Source organism: Mauremys mutica, chromosome 4 (assembly GCF_020497125.1).
Source record: "Mauremys mutica isolate MM-2020 ecotype Southern chromosome 4, ASM2049712v1, whole genome shotgun sequence".
Taxonomy (NCBI): Eukaryota; Metazoa; Chordata; order Testudines; family Geoemydidae; genus Mauremys; species Mauremys mutica.
The window spans coordinates 155,571,873-155,586,692 of NC_059075.1; the positions used below are offsets into that span (position 1 = coordinate 155,571,873).

General features: G+C 57.1%; 1 protein-coding gene across 1 annotated transcript; it reads left to right on the forward strand.

The window, feature by feature from the left end:
• The first annotated feature begins 10,815 nt into the window (after window positions 1–10,815).
• Window positions 10,816–14,582, forward strand: LOC123370092 (claudin-4-like). Its single transcript, XM_045016332.1, has 2 exons — window positions 10,816–10,921; window positions 13,215–14,582. Exon 2 carries the CDS (start codon window positions 13,233–13,235, stop codon window positions 13,872–13,874), a length of 642 nt encoding a protein of 213 aa, XP_044872267.1. The 5' UTR covers window positions 10,816–10,921; window positions 13,215–13,232; the 3' UTR covers window positions 13,875–14,582.
• Window positions 14,583–14,820: the final 238 nt, after the last annotated feature.

Consider the following 14,820-nt stretch of genomic DNA (forward strand, 5'->3'; position numbering starts at 1 on the left):
ACGTGGAAGACCTCAATGGAATATCCCTCTAAGCCGTGTGGCTGTGCAGCTGCCTATTAAGTGCCGTGCGAGCGCGCAGGGTTGCAGCGAGGAGAGATGCCTCTCCCCCAGCTCCGGACCTGCCGCGGTGCCATTCCCCCAGCCCCGACCCAGCCCTGAACCTGCCACGGCTCGGACAGGCGCCCAGAGAGAGCTGGGGGGACCCCTCTCTCCCCACCGTAGCCCCGGGGAGCCCCACTGCACCCCAAGCCCCTCGTCCCTGGCCCCACCCCAGAGCCCACACTCCCAGCCAGAGCCTTCACCCCCCTCACATCTCAGCCCTGAGCCCCCTCCCTCACTCCAAACCTCTCGGCCCCACCCCCGCCACCGGAATGTCTTATGTGCACCAATATGGAGCTCGTGTGTCACACATCACCTCCATATTGGTGCACATAATAAAATTAATTCCGCACATGGGTGGGAAAAATTAGCGGGAACGTTGTCGGTGAGACTAGACTTTTGAAAGGAGACCCCGTACAAATCACCTAGGAGACAATGCTGATCCGTACCGTGTACATCCAGCGCACAGGATCCCTATCCCGTTACTGCGTAAAGTGGAGCCAGAATTAGAGAGCATGGAGCGGCCTGGCTTCATCGAAGAGATCTCTGAGCCGGCAGCAAGCCCCCGGGTACCAGAGATAAAGACAAATACGAATCTGTGTGGCTCTTCGAAGACCTAATGAAGCAGTTGTGAGAGAAAACTCTATCCTCCCAACAGCGGATGATTCCCTCCCCAAAGTGAAAGGAGCTACAGCGTTCCCCAAGCTGGACGCCTCGCGTGGATTCGGGCAAATTTCTGTAGCCCAGCGGCTCTCAAACTTTTGTACTGGTGACCCCTTTTACACAGCAAGCCTCCGAGTGCGACCCCCCCCCACCCTTATCAATTAAAAACACTTTTTTATAAATTTAACACCATTCTAAATGCTGGAGGCAAAGCGGGGTTTGGGGTGGAGGCTGACAGCTCACGACCCCCCCATGTAATAACCTCGCAACCCTCGGAGGGGTCCTGACCTCCAGTTTGAGACCCCCCTGCTGTGGCCAATGAAAGAGCTAAACTGGCTACATTTATCGCACCCTCGGGGAGATTCTGCTTTTGAAGATGATCTTTTGGGAGTACTAGGGCACCTGACATTTGCCAAACTGCACACACGGAGTTGTCGTTTGCATGGACAATATACTGAGATATGGACCTTCGTTGGAGGAACGCAACAAAACCCTCAACGAAGTCCTAACCCTAATCAGTCGCTCTGGACTCAGGCTAAACAAGGAAAAATGTGTTTTCTGCCTACCCTCAATTGAGCTTTGGGGGCAGACAAAGAAAGATGGAATCAGCTGTGGCCTAAGTGGGTATCGTTGCACTAAAATGACTCGGAGTGGAAGCCACTTGCGTTTTGCTCACAGAAGCAGAAAAACGATATGCACAGGTAGAGAAGGCGTGCGTGGGAAGCATTTGGGCACGTGAGAACTTCTACAGATAGCTGTGTGGACTAAATGTGTTTACACTGATAACAGGCCATAAACCAGTCAATGGAAAAGCTCTGGATCAAGCATAGCTGAGATGCCAGCGTCTACTGGTAAGCTTAATGTGATTTAACCCAATTGTTAAATATGTTCCTCAGAAAAATCTGGTGGTAACTCACACCCCGTCACGGAGCCCAGCATTGCACTCAACTACCCGTGAGCTCAAAGATGACATACAGGCATATGTGGATGCTCTGGACACCTCCAGACCAGTGTGAGGAAAGAAACTACTCCAGCTACGAAAAGCAACACTGACCGACATGCAACTTTAGAAAGTTCTAATTTACATGGGGTGGCTGGCCCAAGTGTCTAAAGGCCACTAAAGAAGTGACCAGAGACTACCTTGTGGTGTGTGGACAGTTAAGCAAGTCAAATAGACTCATGGTTAAAGGCAATTGCATCATAATTCCAAACAAAACGAGAGGAGAAATCCTAAACCTCATCCAAGATTAACGAAATGCTTTGAATAAGCCAAGCAGTCAGTGTGGCGGGCCAGGCACCAGCAGGGACATAAAGTCGCATGTGAACGTTGCAGAACTAACAGACCAACACGATGCAAAGAACCTTCAGTAACCACAGCTCTACCACGCTGCAACAGCTGCTTCCTGAGCAAAGGCAGAAAAACTGAGGAACCACTTACTGCACCCCTCATACTCCAGAAGGGACTGTCCCACCTCAAACAAAAAGTCAGCCCATGCTCCCATGCACTGGAATAGAAAACAAGCAGGAAACTTACCTGAAAATCATGCAAGAAACCCAAAACAACTATAAAAAAAAACCCCCTGACAACAGCCATCCAACACAAAAACAAAACATGGAGCCAACTCCAACCCACAGAACACAACCTCTGGGAGAGACCATGGCACCAGGACCCACCACAGTGCCACTAAAAGACACCCTGAGACCATCAGTTCTTCTTTCACAACAGTGAGGACACAACCCCCAACTACCACGTCCCCACCAACAGTCATAAGCAAAAAGAATGGTCTGACGGGACACCTTTGCTTCAGGGAAACAATTGACTGTGAGATCCTTAACAGAGATCACATCCAGCACAATCTCTCCAGCCCCAAGAGGGCAGCTGTGCAGTCCCTGTAATCCAGTCGCCAGATAGTGATCAAACCTGCTGACAAAGTGGGCACCATCGTAGTCCTCCACTGTGATGAGTCAATCAACAAGGCCAAATGACAAACTCTCCGACACCATCTACTACAAAGAACTCAAAGAAGGCCCCACACCACAATTCACCCAGGAATGTAAGGGTATCATCCAATCCTTCCCCAAACCACTACAAGCTCAGCTCCCAAGAACCCACCCCAGGGACCATCTACCTGCTTCCCAAGATACACAAACAAGGGAACCCAGGCAGACCCATCGTATCAGCCCATGGCACTCTTACAGAAGGAATATCGGGAGTCATCGAAACCATCCTCAAACCACTCACCACAGAAAGGGACGGCTTCCTCCAGGACACAGCTGACTTCCTCCACAAACTCTGCAGCAACAGCAGCTTCCCTCAGAAGAACACCATGGCTGTCACTTCCTTACACACCAACCCCCCTCAGAATGACGGCATCGCCACCTGCCTCAAATATCTACAAGACAATGGGACAGCCCTCAGATCTCCACCCGAGAACATCGACAAACCCGGAACACTTTGTCCAAACCGTGGGAGCAGCCGTGGCTACTAGGACGGCTCCCCAATATGCCAAACTCTTCGTGGGCCACCTTGAAGATGAATTTCTGGACCAGTGCAATCACAAAACCAATGATACACCTGAGATACATCGATGATATTGTCCTACTCTGCACAGACGACCTAAACTCCCCCGTAGATTTCCACCACAATATGAACAACCCCCACCCGTCCATTCAACTCGCTGTGTGACACTCCCACACCAGCATCAACTTCCTGGGCACCACACTCAGCTTCAGCCATGGAACTCGACTGGCCAACTAACTGTATAGAAGAAACCCACAAATCCCAACACCTACCTTCATAGATCCAGTAACTACCCCAAACACACCTAGAAATCTGTTCTCGACAGCCAAGGCCTCAGATACCACCAGGGGCGGCTCTAGGCACCAGCAAAACAAGCTGGTGCCTAGGGCGGCAAAATGTAGGGGGCGTCCCCTGCCGCCGGGGAGGGCAGGAGGCTGGGCTGGCAGACCTGCCGCAGTCATGCCTGCGGGAGGTCCACCGGAGCCCCGGGACGAGTGGACCTGCCGCAGGCATGACTGCGGAGGGGGCGCTCGTCCCGCGGCTCGGCTGGACCTCCCGCAGGCATGACTGCGGCAGGTCAACCGGAGCCGCGGGACCACGGCACCCGCCGCAGTCATGCCTGCGGCAGGTCCGCTCGTCCCGGGCTCCGGTTGACCTGCCGCAGTCATGCCTGCGGGAGCTTAACCGGAGCCGCGGGAAGAGGGGACCCGCCGCAGGACCGGGGAAGGGCGGCGCAGCGCACCGCGCTGCTTGGGGCAGCCTGATTTCTAGAGCCGCCCCTGGATACCACAGAATATATTCCAAGGAGAAAGCCCAGGACACCCACCTTAACATGCTTGAAAGCGCCTTCACCAAACAAGGACACTCCATGAGAGAAGTAGATCGCATCATGGAGCAGGCCACCCAAATACACTGAGATACCCTGCTTCAATATGGAAATAAAACCCGCTCTGACCGCAAGCCCCTAGTTGTCACCTACCCATACGGAGTATCATCAGACAACTACAATCCATTCTCAATGGGGACCCTGTCCGGAAAGGAATCTTTTGCGAACCTCCTGTGCTGGCCATGAAACAACTTTTCAGCCTGGCCAAACTCATCATCAGAAGCAAGGTCTCCATCGGCCAGGACCCACCAACTCAAAACGGCACCAGACCCTGCCAGAACAACAGCTGCAAACCCTGCAGATATATCACCACTGCTATGATAATCAGCACCCGCCAATGCACCTTTCAAGACATGCCCATCACAACCTGTGGGGTACCTCATCCAGTGCGCTAAATGCCCCAATAGCAACGATGTCGGGGTGAAACCGGACAGTCACTATGCTCTTGAATGAACTCACCCAGGAAAACGGTAAAAGACAAAAACACACTGTCACGCGTGGGCAAACAAAACGATCGCTCCATAGCTGACCTGTCAGGCCTTGTCCTGAAAGGAAACTGAACCAACACCTTCAAAAGACGCGCCTGGGAACTTAAATTCATAGACACTAAAAATCACAGTCTTGACAGAGACACTGGGTTCATGGCTTCTTGCAACAATCTGCAATCCACTAACTCCCTCCTTTGTGCCATGACTGCAGAGGTGTTAACAGGCCACTCTACCTGGAATGGTCCCATACAATATGTGTTAACTCCTTATGCTAAACAATCTGTTTCACTGTGTGTTTAGCTGTGAGGCCCTGGTACCTCTCCCAGCCCGGTGTAGCTTGAAAGCTTGTCTCTTCCACCAACAGAAGTTGGTCTATTAACAAATATTACCTCATCCAGCTTGTCTCACTAAGACCTTCAGAGAGATTAGCTGCAGATGTATGTGAATTCAGAGGACATCACTACCTGGTGGCTGTGGACTGTTCATCAAGATACATAGAAATCGTGGACTTGAGAACCAAGAGGCGTCCCAGTGTGATTGAGACACTGAAGCTCACTTTGGTATTTCAGAACAACTAGTGGTGGGGAACGGGCAACAATTCACCGCAGCCGAATGAAATGAAATAGGATTTTGCTCATACTGCTTCAGCTCACATGACCCGCACGCGAATGGAATAGCTGAGAGAGCCGTACAGACAGCCAAGAAAATCCTACAGCGGGAATCATAGAATCAGAGACTCTCAGGGTTGGAAGGGACCTCAGGAGGTATCTAGTCCAACCTCCTGCTCAAAGCAGGACCAAACCCAACTAAATCATCCCAGCCAGGGCTTTGTCCAGCCTGACCTTAAAAACCTCTAAGGAAGGAGATTCCACCCCCTCCCTAGGGAACCCATTCCGGTGCTTTATCAGGGTTACCTAGGAGGATCCAGTCCTTGCTCTTTTGAATTCCAGACCATCACAAAGAGAGGCTACTGGTTATAGTCCAGCACAACTCCTGATGAGAAGACCAATCAGATTCAGAAGAAATGGCCCAACTTTGGAAAAGAATCTGTCTCCAAAGTAGCCAGACATGAAGAGAGAGTAGCCAAATCAGAGAGAAAGGCTAATACAGCTTAAGGACACTTTTACAACAGACGTCACTCAGAGCGTGGCCGAGTCTAGAAACTTGTGACCCTGTTCGTGCAAACTGGGTGGAGAAAAAGGATGGACAGCTCCAGCTGTTGTGAAGAAAAATCGTTCAGCACCCAGATCGGATGCGATCAAGACCAACAGCAGAAAGTTCAACGGAAACATAAGAACACCCATACTGGGTCAGACCAAAGGTCCATCTAGCCCAGTATCCTGTCTTCCGACAGTGGCAATGCCAGGTGCCCCAGAGGGAATGAACAGAGCAGGGAATCATCATGTGATCCATCCCTTGCCACCCATTCCAGCTTCTGGCAAACTGAGGCTAGGGGCAGCATCCTTGCCCATCCTAGCTAATGGCCATTCATGAACCTATCCTCCATGAACGTATCTAGTTCTTTTTCTGAACCCTGTCGTGGTCTTGGCCTTCACAACATCCTCTGGCAAGGAGTTCCACAGGTTGACTATGCGTTGTGTGAAGAAATACTTCCTTTTGTTTGTTTTAACCATTGACATCTACAGTTTGTTCCTCAGAAAGAACAATCACCAGAGCAAACTCTACAGATGGTGGATGCAGAACAAGGAGAAGACTCGAGGATTCCAAACTAACCACGGCCAGCAGCCAGTGGCGTTATGCGTTCTGGTCATGGGATTAGCAAACCGATACGATTGAGAGACGCTTAACATGGTATAAATATTGTCAGCGGCAGGAATGCAGAACTGAAAGGGGGCGACGGAATGGAATGTTAAACCATTATATGGATAATGCGGGCCAGGCACTTCAGCCACCCGGTTTCTCTAATGTCCTGGGACCAACACAGCTACAACAACTCCGCACACCACAGTGTGTTTTACCGTTCGGTCGCTAGGGGGCCGGTGTGTAAAATACTTCATATAAACGAACCCGGCCAGACCTGGCAGAGCATGAAAGGATCTGATGATGAACACAGCTGGATGTATACACAAGCTCTGTTGCCAGCAGAATTCTGGCTTGTCACCCAGTGGTTCTCAAACTTTTTTTCTGGCAACCCAGTTGAAGAAAATTGTTGATGCCCGTGTCCCAGCGGAGCTGGCGATGAGGGGTTTGGGGTGGGGGGGGCTCAGGGCTGAGCAGAGGGTTGGGGTGCAGGGATGAGGGGTTCAGGGTGTGGGAGAGGGCCAGGGCTCTGGGCTGGGGGTGCAGGCTCTGGAGTGGGGCTGGGGATGAGGGGTTTGGGGTGCTCCAGGTTTGGGGGGAGCTCAGGGCTGGGGCAGGGGATTGGGGTGAGGATTACCTCAGGCGGCTCCCGGTCAGCGGCACAGCAGGGGTGCAGAGGGAGGCTTCCTGCCTGTCCTGGCACCGCGGATCGCGCTGTGCCCGGAAGTGGCCAGCAGCAGGTCCAGCTCCTAGGCGGAGGCACGCAAGTGGCTCCACGTGGCTCTCGCCCACCGGCGCCGCCTCCTCCAGCTCCCATTGGCTGGGAACCGGCCAATGGGAGTGCGGAGCTGGTGCCTGAGGTGGTGGCAGCGCCCAGAGCCCCATGGTCCCCCGCCTAGGAGCCAGACCTGCTGCTGGCCGCTTCTGGGGCGCAGCGCGGAGCCAGGACAGGTAGGGACTCGCCTGCCTTTGCCGGGCAGCACGGCCCACGGGACTTTTAACGGCCTGGTCGGCACTGCTGACCAGCGCCGCCGCGACCCACGGCCTTCCATTCCGCGACCCAGTACTGGGTCACGACCTGCCGTTTGGAAACTACTGCCCTACAGGAGCATGACAGGAGTTGTAGGTCACCTGGCCCATGAGCTCACTGGAAATACAGAGTCCTGGGGTGCAGGTAGAGGGGGATAGTGTAGGAACTACATTTCCCAGCATGCCCTGGGCTGGAGCCTGTAGCACTGTGGGAGCTGTAGTCCAGGAGCCCCCTGCGGCTGCACAGATTTCCTTCTGCAGCCAGGAGCAGCTGTCCTTTGCCCATGACTCTCTTTGAACGTGAAACCCAGTTGCTGTTGGATTCTTTCAGCTTCCCCTCCCACTTCTGGCAACCCCACATTGGACTCAGATGCCTGGCGAACAGCTGGGAGGAAAACACTCTGGGTGAAAACCTGGAATCTCACCCACCCAACCACCCTCTCCTTCCATTCGCCCAAAGAACCCATTGGCCCCAACTAGACTCCATATCTTCTCATGTTGCTGTGGTGAAGATTGTGCCTTTAAGGGCTGAGCTTCCCAGCCGAAGAGTCCAGGCTGGGTACAGAATAAATCCGAGCTCTTGCAATGATTGGACACACTGAGGTCTAGATCAGCTAAACACCTCGGAGGAGCTGGGCCTGAGAGATCACTGAGCTACCAAGTGCCAGGGAGAATCAGGGATATTTTGGTTCACTGGCAATTTTGAAATATCGGGAACAAAACTGTTTCACGTGGTGCCGTAAATGGAAATGTTCAGCAAATCAAAAAGGATTCATTCAGGGTTAAATGAAACGTTTTCTGTTGATTCTGAGTTTTTCCAAACGGTTTGGGATTTTTTTTTCCGAACTAAAATAAAAGGAAATATTGATCTGAAAAGTCACATTGAATCAAAATCTAAAATAAAAACCCATCAAAAGGGAACGTTTAAAAACGTTTCTGAAGGGTTTTAAAATAAAATGATAGGAAATTTTTACATAAAAAAGTGGTTGCAAACCAACAAAAACCAAAAAAATCAAAATGTTTCCTTTGCATGGGGATTTCGCACATGTTTTTGAATCGCTTTCGGTAAAGTTAAAGGAAAGTTCGACATGAACAAATGGTTGCAAACAAAAAATAATCATTTTGATGGACTGATATTTTGAAAACGGATTTGATTTTTTGTAGCTACAATGATGGGAAATTGTGAACCATAAAGTCATTTGGAACTCAAAACGGAATTGTTTTGTTCTGATTCCTGATGGGTTGGGATTTTTTCCAGATAAAATCACAGGCCCTTTGGAACCAAAAGGGAGGTTTGAACAGAAACCCGGAGGTGATTTTTTTCCCAGTTCCCAGTCTCTTGAAATGTTTGGGGATTTTAAAAAAATAAACGTACAGGAACTCAGGGTGCACAGAAAGGCAAAGGCATTCGGAACCCAAATCACCTAGAGTCAGAGATTCTCAGTTTAGGGGGGACCCCACCCCAGATCCGCTGATGGCACCTGCATGATGCAGGGCTGCCCTGAGTTAATCCCTGCTTGAACCAGAGTAGGGTGACCAGATGTCCCAATTTTATAGGGACAGTCCCAATTTGGGGGGCTAGGCGCCTATTACCCCCCCACGCCCATTCCGATTTTTTAGACTTGCTATCTGGTCACCCTAAACCAGAGCAGGGCGTCCAGAAAAACAGCCCATCTTGAGATCAAACCTGACAGTCGTGGAGCATCCACCACAGCCCCTGTTCTCCTGGGCTCACTCCAGGCCTGGTATTATAGGATCACTGTGGGAGTAGGGGAGCTCAGGCTGCTGTGACACCCCACCCCTGTACCCTACACCCCACTGCCCCGATATCAATTCTCCTTCCGGCCACAGAGGGGTGCTGTAGTCTTGGGTCTCCCATAGAACACACCCTGGCTGGTACATTGAGAAGGAGGGGCCAGGAGCCAGGACTCCTGGGTTCTATCCCTGACTCTTCTTGAGGAGTGGGGTCTAGTGGGTGAGAGTGTGGGGGCTGGGGAGCCAGGACTCCTGGGTTTTCTCCCAGCTCTGGGAGGGGAGTGGGATTTATTGCATCAGAGCAGGTGGGGGCTGGGAGCCAGGACTCCTGGGTTCTCTCCCAGCTCTGGGAAAGGAGTGGGGGCTGGTGGGTCAGAGCAGGGGGGCTGGGAGTCAGGACTCCTGGGTTCTCTCCTCAGCGAGGGAAGGGGGGCTTTAGTGGGTGGGGGCGGGGCGGGGATGCCCGGGTTCTACCCCCCTCCTGGGATGAACCACGGTCCCTTCCTCCATTAGCAGGGAGGAGCCCCTGCTGTGATACTCCTGAGCTCCGGCTTATGGCAGAGGATGGTGCATGGAAGAGGCCTGATGAAATTCACCAGAAACTGAAGTGAAACTGGCCAGACCATGACTCAACCTGCGGGGGGGGGGGGGGCGGAGGGAAGTGAGAGAACTTACAATCCTGGAGTCCTGGCTCGCAGCCCCCAGGCTCTAACCACTAGCCCCCCCTCCCCTCCCCGAGCCGGGGAGAGAACCCAGGAGTCCTGGCTCCCAGCCCCCCTGGCTCTGACCACTAGCCCCCACTCCCTTCTCAGAGCCTGGAGAGAACCCAGGAGTCCTGGCTCCCAGCCCCCCTGCTCTAACCCCTCAGCCCCCCCTCCCCTCCCAGAGCTGGGCAGAGAACCCAGGAGTCCTGGCTCCCAGCCCCCCTGGCTCAGACCACTAGCCACCACTCCCCTCCCAGAGCCAGGGATAGAACCCAGGAATCCTGGCTCCCAGCCCCCCTGCTCTGACCACTAGCCCCGCCTCCCCTCCCCTCCCAGAGCCGGGAGAGAACCCAGGAGTCCTGGCTCCCAGCCCCCCTGCTCTGACCACTAGCCCCCACTCCCTTCTCAGAGCTGGGAGAGAACCCAGGAGTCCTGGCTCCCAGCCCCCCTGCTCTGACCACTAGCCCCCACTCCCTTCTCAGAGCTGGGAGAGAATCCAGGAGTCCTGGCTCCCAGCCCCCCTGGCTCTGACCACTAGCCCCCACTCCCTTGTCAGAGCTGGGAGAGAACCCAGGAGTCCTGGCTCCCAGCCCCCCTGCTCTGACCACTAGCCCCCACTCCCCTCCCAAAGCCAGGGAGAGAACCCAGGAGTCCTGGCTCCCAGCCCCCCCTGGCTCTGACCACTAGCCCCCACTCCCCTCCCAGAGTCAGGGAGAGAACCCAGGAGTCCGGGCTCCCCTCCCCCAAGCTGTAGCCCAGGGCTGTGGTTAGTTTGAGCCGGTTGCAGGGAGAGGGGCTGGGTCTTTGTTTACGGGGGCGGGGGGAATTCTCCGGCCAGCGCTAAGTGGACGGAGTTTCACCTGGGGGTGATGTCACGGGGAGGGGAATGGGCGGCGGGGGGGGGGGTGTCGGTATTTAACCCCCCAGGGAGGAGCCTGCCCGCTGCGTATTATTGCAATTTGCGGGACTACGACTCGGAGCTGGTGGGCTGGCGAGAGTTACTGCGGAGAGACAGGTGAGTGATTGTGGGGGCTGGGAGCCAGGACTCCTGGGTCCTCTCCCCGGCTCTGGGAGGGGAGTGGGATCTAGTGGTTAGAGCAGGGGGGCTGGGAGCCAGGACTCCTGGGTTCTCTCCCCGGCTCTGGTAGGGGAGTGGGGGCTGGTGGGTTAGAGCAGGGGGGGCTGGGAGCCAGGACTCCTGGGTCCTCTCCCCGGCTCTGGGAGGGGAGTGGGGGCTATTGGGTTGGGGGGGGTGGGAGCCAGGACTATTTCAGACTCAGGTAGAGCAGTGTGTGTTTGTGGGACCGTGGGGGGAAGGCGGCATCAGGACTCCTGGGTTCTACTCCGACCTGTGTGCGCCCTAGGCTCCCGTGCCTCAGTTTCCCCTACCTAAAATAGGACCAAATTCTCCCCCCCCCCGCCCCCACCGGGGCTGGAGGCTGAGCTGCTGTTTGTGGCTGTGGGCACAGAGACCCGCTGGGCTGGCAGTGCCCCCCCCCCCGCCGCCCCCCAGCCAGCCCCACGTGTGCGGCTGTGGGACAAAGGGGCCGCTCTCGGGGGAGGGGGCCGGGGCCGGGGCCGGCTGGGATGGCGCTGCTCCCCTCCCCCCTCCCCCGTTTCATCTGAAACTGCCCGCCCGGCGGGGGGGTGGGGAGTTTCACAGAAACCTGCGGACAATGGGGCTGAGGTGAGAACAGGGGAGGGTCTTTGTCCTGGGGCCGGCCGAGCCCCGGGCGGGGGAGGGGTGGTCACTGGGGGGCGGCCAGGAGCTGATTTGTTCCCCGCCACCTGGCTCTGGGATTTTAACCTGTTCCTCGGCCCCTGGGCTGCTGCCGGGACGGGGCGGGGGGGGAGTTGGAAAGGAGCCTGGCGAGGGGCTGTGGGGGGAGAACCAGCCTGGAACGAATGTGGGAGAACCCAGGAGTCCTGGCTCCCAGCCCCCCCCCCCCTCTAGCCCCAGAGCTGGGGGGAGAACCCAGGAGTCCTGGCTCCCAGCCCCAGAGCTGGGGGGAGAACCCAGGAGTCCTGGCTCCCAGCCCCACCCGACTCCCGTCCAGTCCCCTCCTGGAGCCGGGATGGAACCCAGGCGTCCGGGTGCTTGTGGAAGCCCTGCTGAGGGGGTCCTGGGACCCCTCACGCCGCCCCCTTGCGGGAGCCGCTCCCCAGCTCTGCACCATGGCGGGGGGGGGGGGCTTGTCCCCCCTGCCCCCCGGGTACCCAGGCACTAACCCAGCCAGCCCAGGGCGGGGCTCGGGTGGGGGCGTCCCTGGGCCCGCTCCCCCCTCCCGCCGCGCCAGGGCAGGCGCGGGGCTGGGCGCGTTTCTGCCGAAGCGAACTCGGTGGGTCCGAGCTGGGGCTGCCCCATCTCCCCGCCCCCCAGCTGCATCCCCGCCCTGGGGTCACGTCTAAGCGCGTCCCCTTCGCGCCCCACACCTGCCGGGCGCGGCCGGCCCCGGGCACTGGGGCGCTCGCCCCGCTTGGCTCTGGGGGTGGGGGCTGGGGCTGGCTGGGAGCGGGGAGCCCCGGGATGTCCCGTCCCCCCGGGGCAGCACGGTCCCCCCGGCCGGCCCCCCAGCAGAGCCGGCGCCAGTTGGGTTGTAGGAGCCGCGCTCCGAGCTCCGGAGGGAAGCGGCCACCTGCGGCCGGCGGTGGGAGTCAGGCCAGGCGGTGACTCACCGAGGAGGGGACGGAGAACTGGAGTAGTGGCAGGGGTGGGCCGGAGACCTCCCCCCACCCCCTTACCACCCCCCAGGCCCCGTTTTGGGGTCACCACAGTGCAGCCATTGCAGGGGGGGACATGGGGGTGGGGTGAGGGCAGCGTTGGGGTGATCCTGCCCAAGGTGGGGGCGTGTTAGGCAGGGGCGGCTCTAGACATTTTGCTGCCCTTGGGGCGGCATGCCATGGGAGGCGCTCCGCCGGTCACCGTGGCTCCGCAGCCAGCAGACCCTCCACAGGCATCGGGAGGACCACCAGAGCCCTGCCTGCCAGTCGCGCCCCCCCGCGTGCCGCCCCAAGCATGTGTGCTGGGGTCTGGAGCTGCCCCTGGTGTTAGGCGAGGCACCTTCAGCACTTGGGCGGCGGCTGCTCTTCCTGGCTGGTCCATCTGAAGGTCCTTTAGTGTCCATCACACCAGGGCCCTGCCCGAAGACCCAGGGTCACTTGAATCCCATTGGTGCCCTGCGCATATGGCTGTGCGGTGTCAGAGCAGGACAACAGCCCTGGTGGGACCCCTCCCCATCCTCGCCTCTTATCCAGGGGTTCCTGGGTGCTGAGTCCTTCTCACCTTCTCCCCATCTCTCTCTCTGCAGGCGCCTTCCCACCCAATCATGGCCTCGGCAGGTCTCCAGATCTTGGGCATGGCTCTCTCGGTGGTGGGCTGGCTGGGCTGCATCATCTCCTGCGCCCTGCCCATGTGGAAGGTGACGGCCTTCATCGGCAACAACATCGTGGTGGCGCAGATCATCTGGGAGGGGCTGTGGATGAACTGCATCGTGCAGAGCACGGGCCAGATGCAGTGTAAGGTCTATGACTCTATGCTGGCTCTGCCCCAGGACCTGCAGGCCGCCCGCGCCCTCATGGTCATCTCGGTGCTGCTGGCCGTGCTGGCCTTGCTGGTGAGCGTGGTGGGCGCCAAGTGCACCAACTGCGTGGAGGACGAAGGCGCCAAGGCGCGGATCATGATCGTCTCCGGCGCCGTCTTCGTGGTCGCCGGCGTCCTCTGCCTCATCCCCGTGTGCTGGTCGGCCAACACCATCATCCGGGACTTCTACAACCCGCTGGTGTCCGAAGCCCAGAAGCGGGAGCTGGGGGCTTCCCTCTACATCGGCTGGGCTGCCGCCGCCCTGCTGGTTCTGGGGGGCGGCCTCCTCTGCTGCACCTGTCCCAAGAGGAACACCAACTACAGCGCCCGTTACACCGCCGCCGTCTCGCAGCCCCGCAGTGACTACCCCAGCAAGAACTACGTCTGAGGGGCAGGCAGCCTGGGGCCTCTCGGCGGGCAGGGCCCCATCTCCGCATGAGCCCCCCGGGGGCAAAGCGAGCCGGTCGGTGCTGGGGGTGCATCTGCAGCCTGGAGGGAATACAGAAGCTAAGCCGCAGACCCATGGTATCCGCCACTGCTGGTGGCTTCACCTTGGCTTCTGGACCCCACCACGCTGCAATGGTCCTCGGCCCACGTGGTCCAGCGCTGATCGCTGAAAATTAGAGGGTTATCGGGGGGGAGGTCAATAGAGCACCCCAAGCCTGGCCTCTCTAGAGGAGAGGGGGAGTTGGGGGGCCTAGTTTTAACCTTTGCATGTGTCCTACATAGTCCTTAGATATTTTTCATAGCATCTGCTTGGTTTTTATATATGACGAATAAAATATCTGAGTTTTTTGTATGGAGCAATGGCCTTCTGTGCTCCCTGGCGTGGGGCTCTGTCTCCAGCCCGCCGCGGGGGTAAGACGAGCGAAGGCTGCTTTGTCCGCTCCCTTCACCCCCTCATCCTCAGCCCTTGTGCTGTAAAATTCATCTCTCGATCTGCTCCACGTCCTGCCTTCTAGGGGTTGTTGCTGCTGCTTCTGGACTGTGCTCGAGTGGGAGAGCAGCCCTGGGAAGTAGCGGCTCCTCCCCTCCCCCCTGCTCTCACCCACCAGCCCCCACTCCCCTCCTAGAGCTGGGAGAGAACCCAGGAGTCCGGGCTCCCAGCCCCGCAGCTCTAACCCTCTGGTTCTGGGAGGGGAGTGGGGTCCAGGAACGAAACCTGGGAGTTGTGGCTCTCCAGTCCCCTGCTTGGGTTTTAACCGCAGGATCATGTGGCAGGCAGTTCCACAGGTTCCCCGGGCAGAGTGTCAAACCAATTCCATGCTGTTAGAGGGCGGCATTGGCGGGGTCTGAATGGGCCAAGGGTGACCAGGCTGGGTGGAGAGCGACAG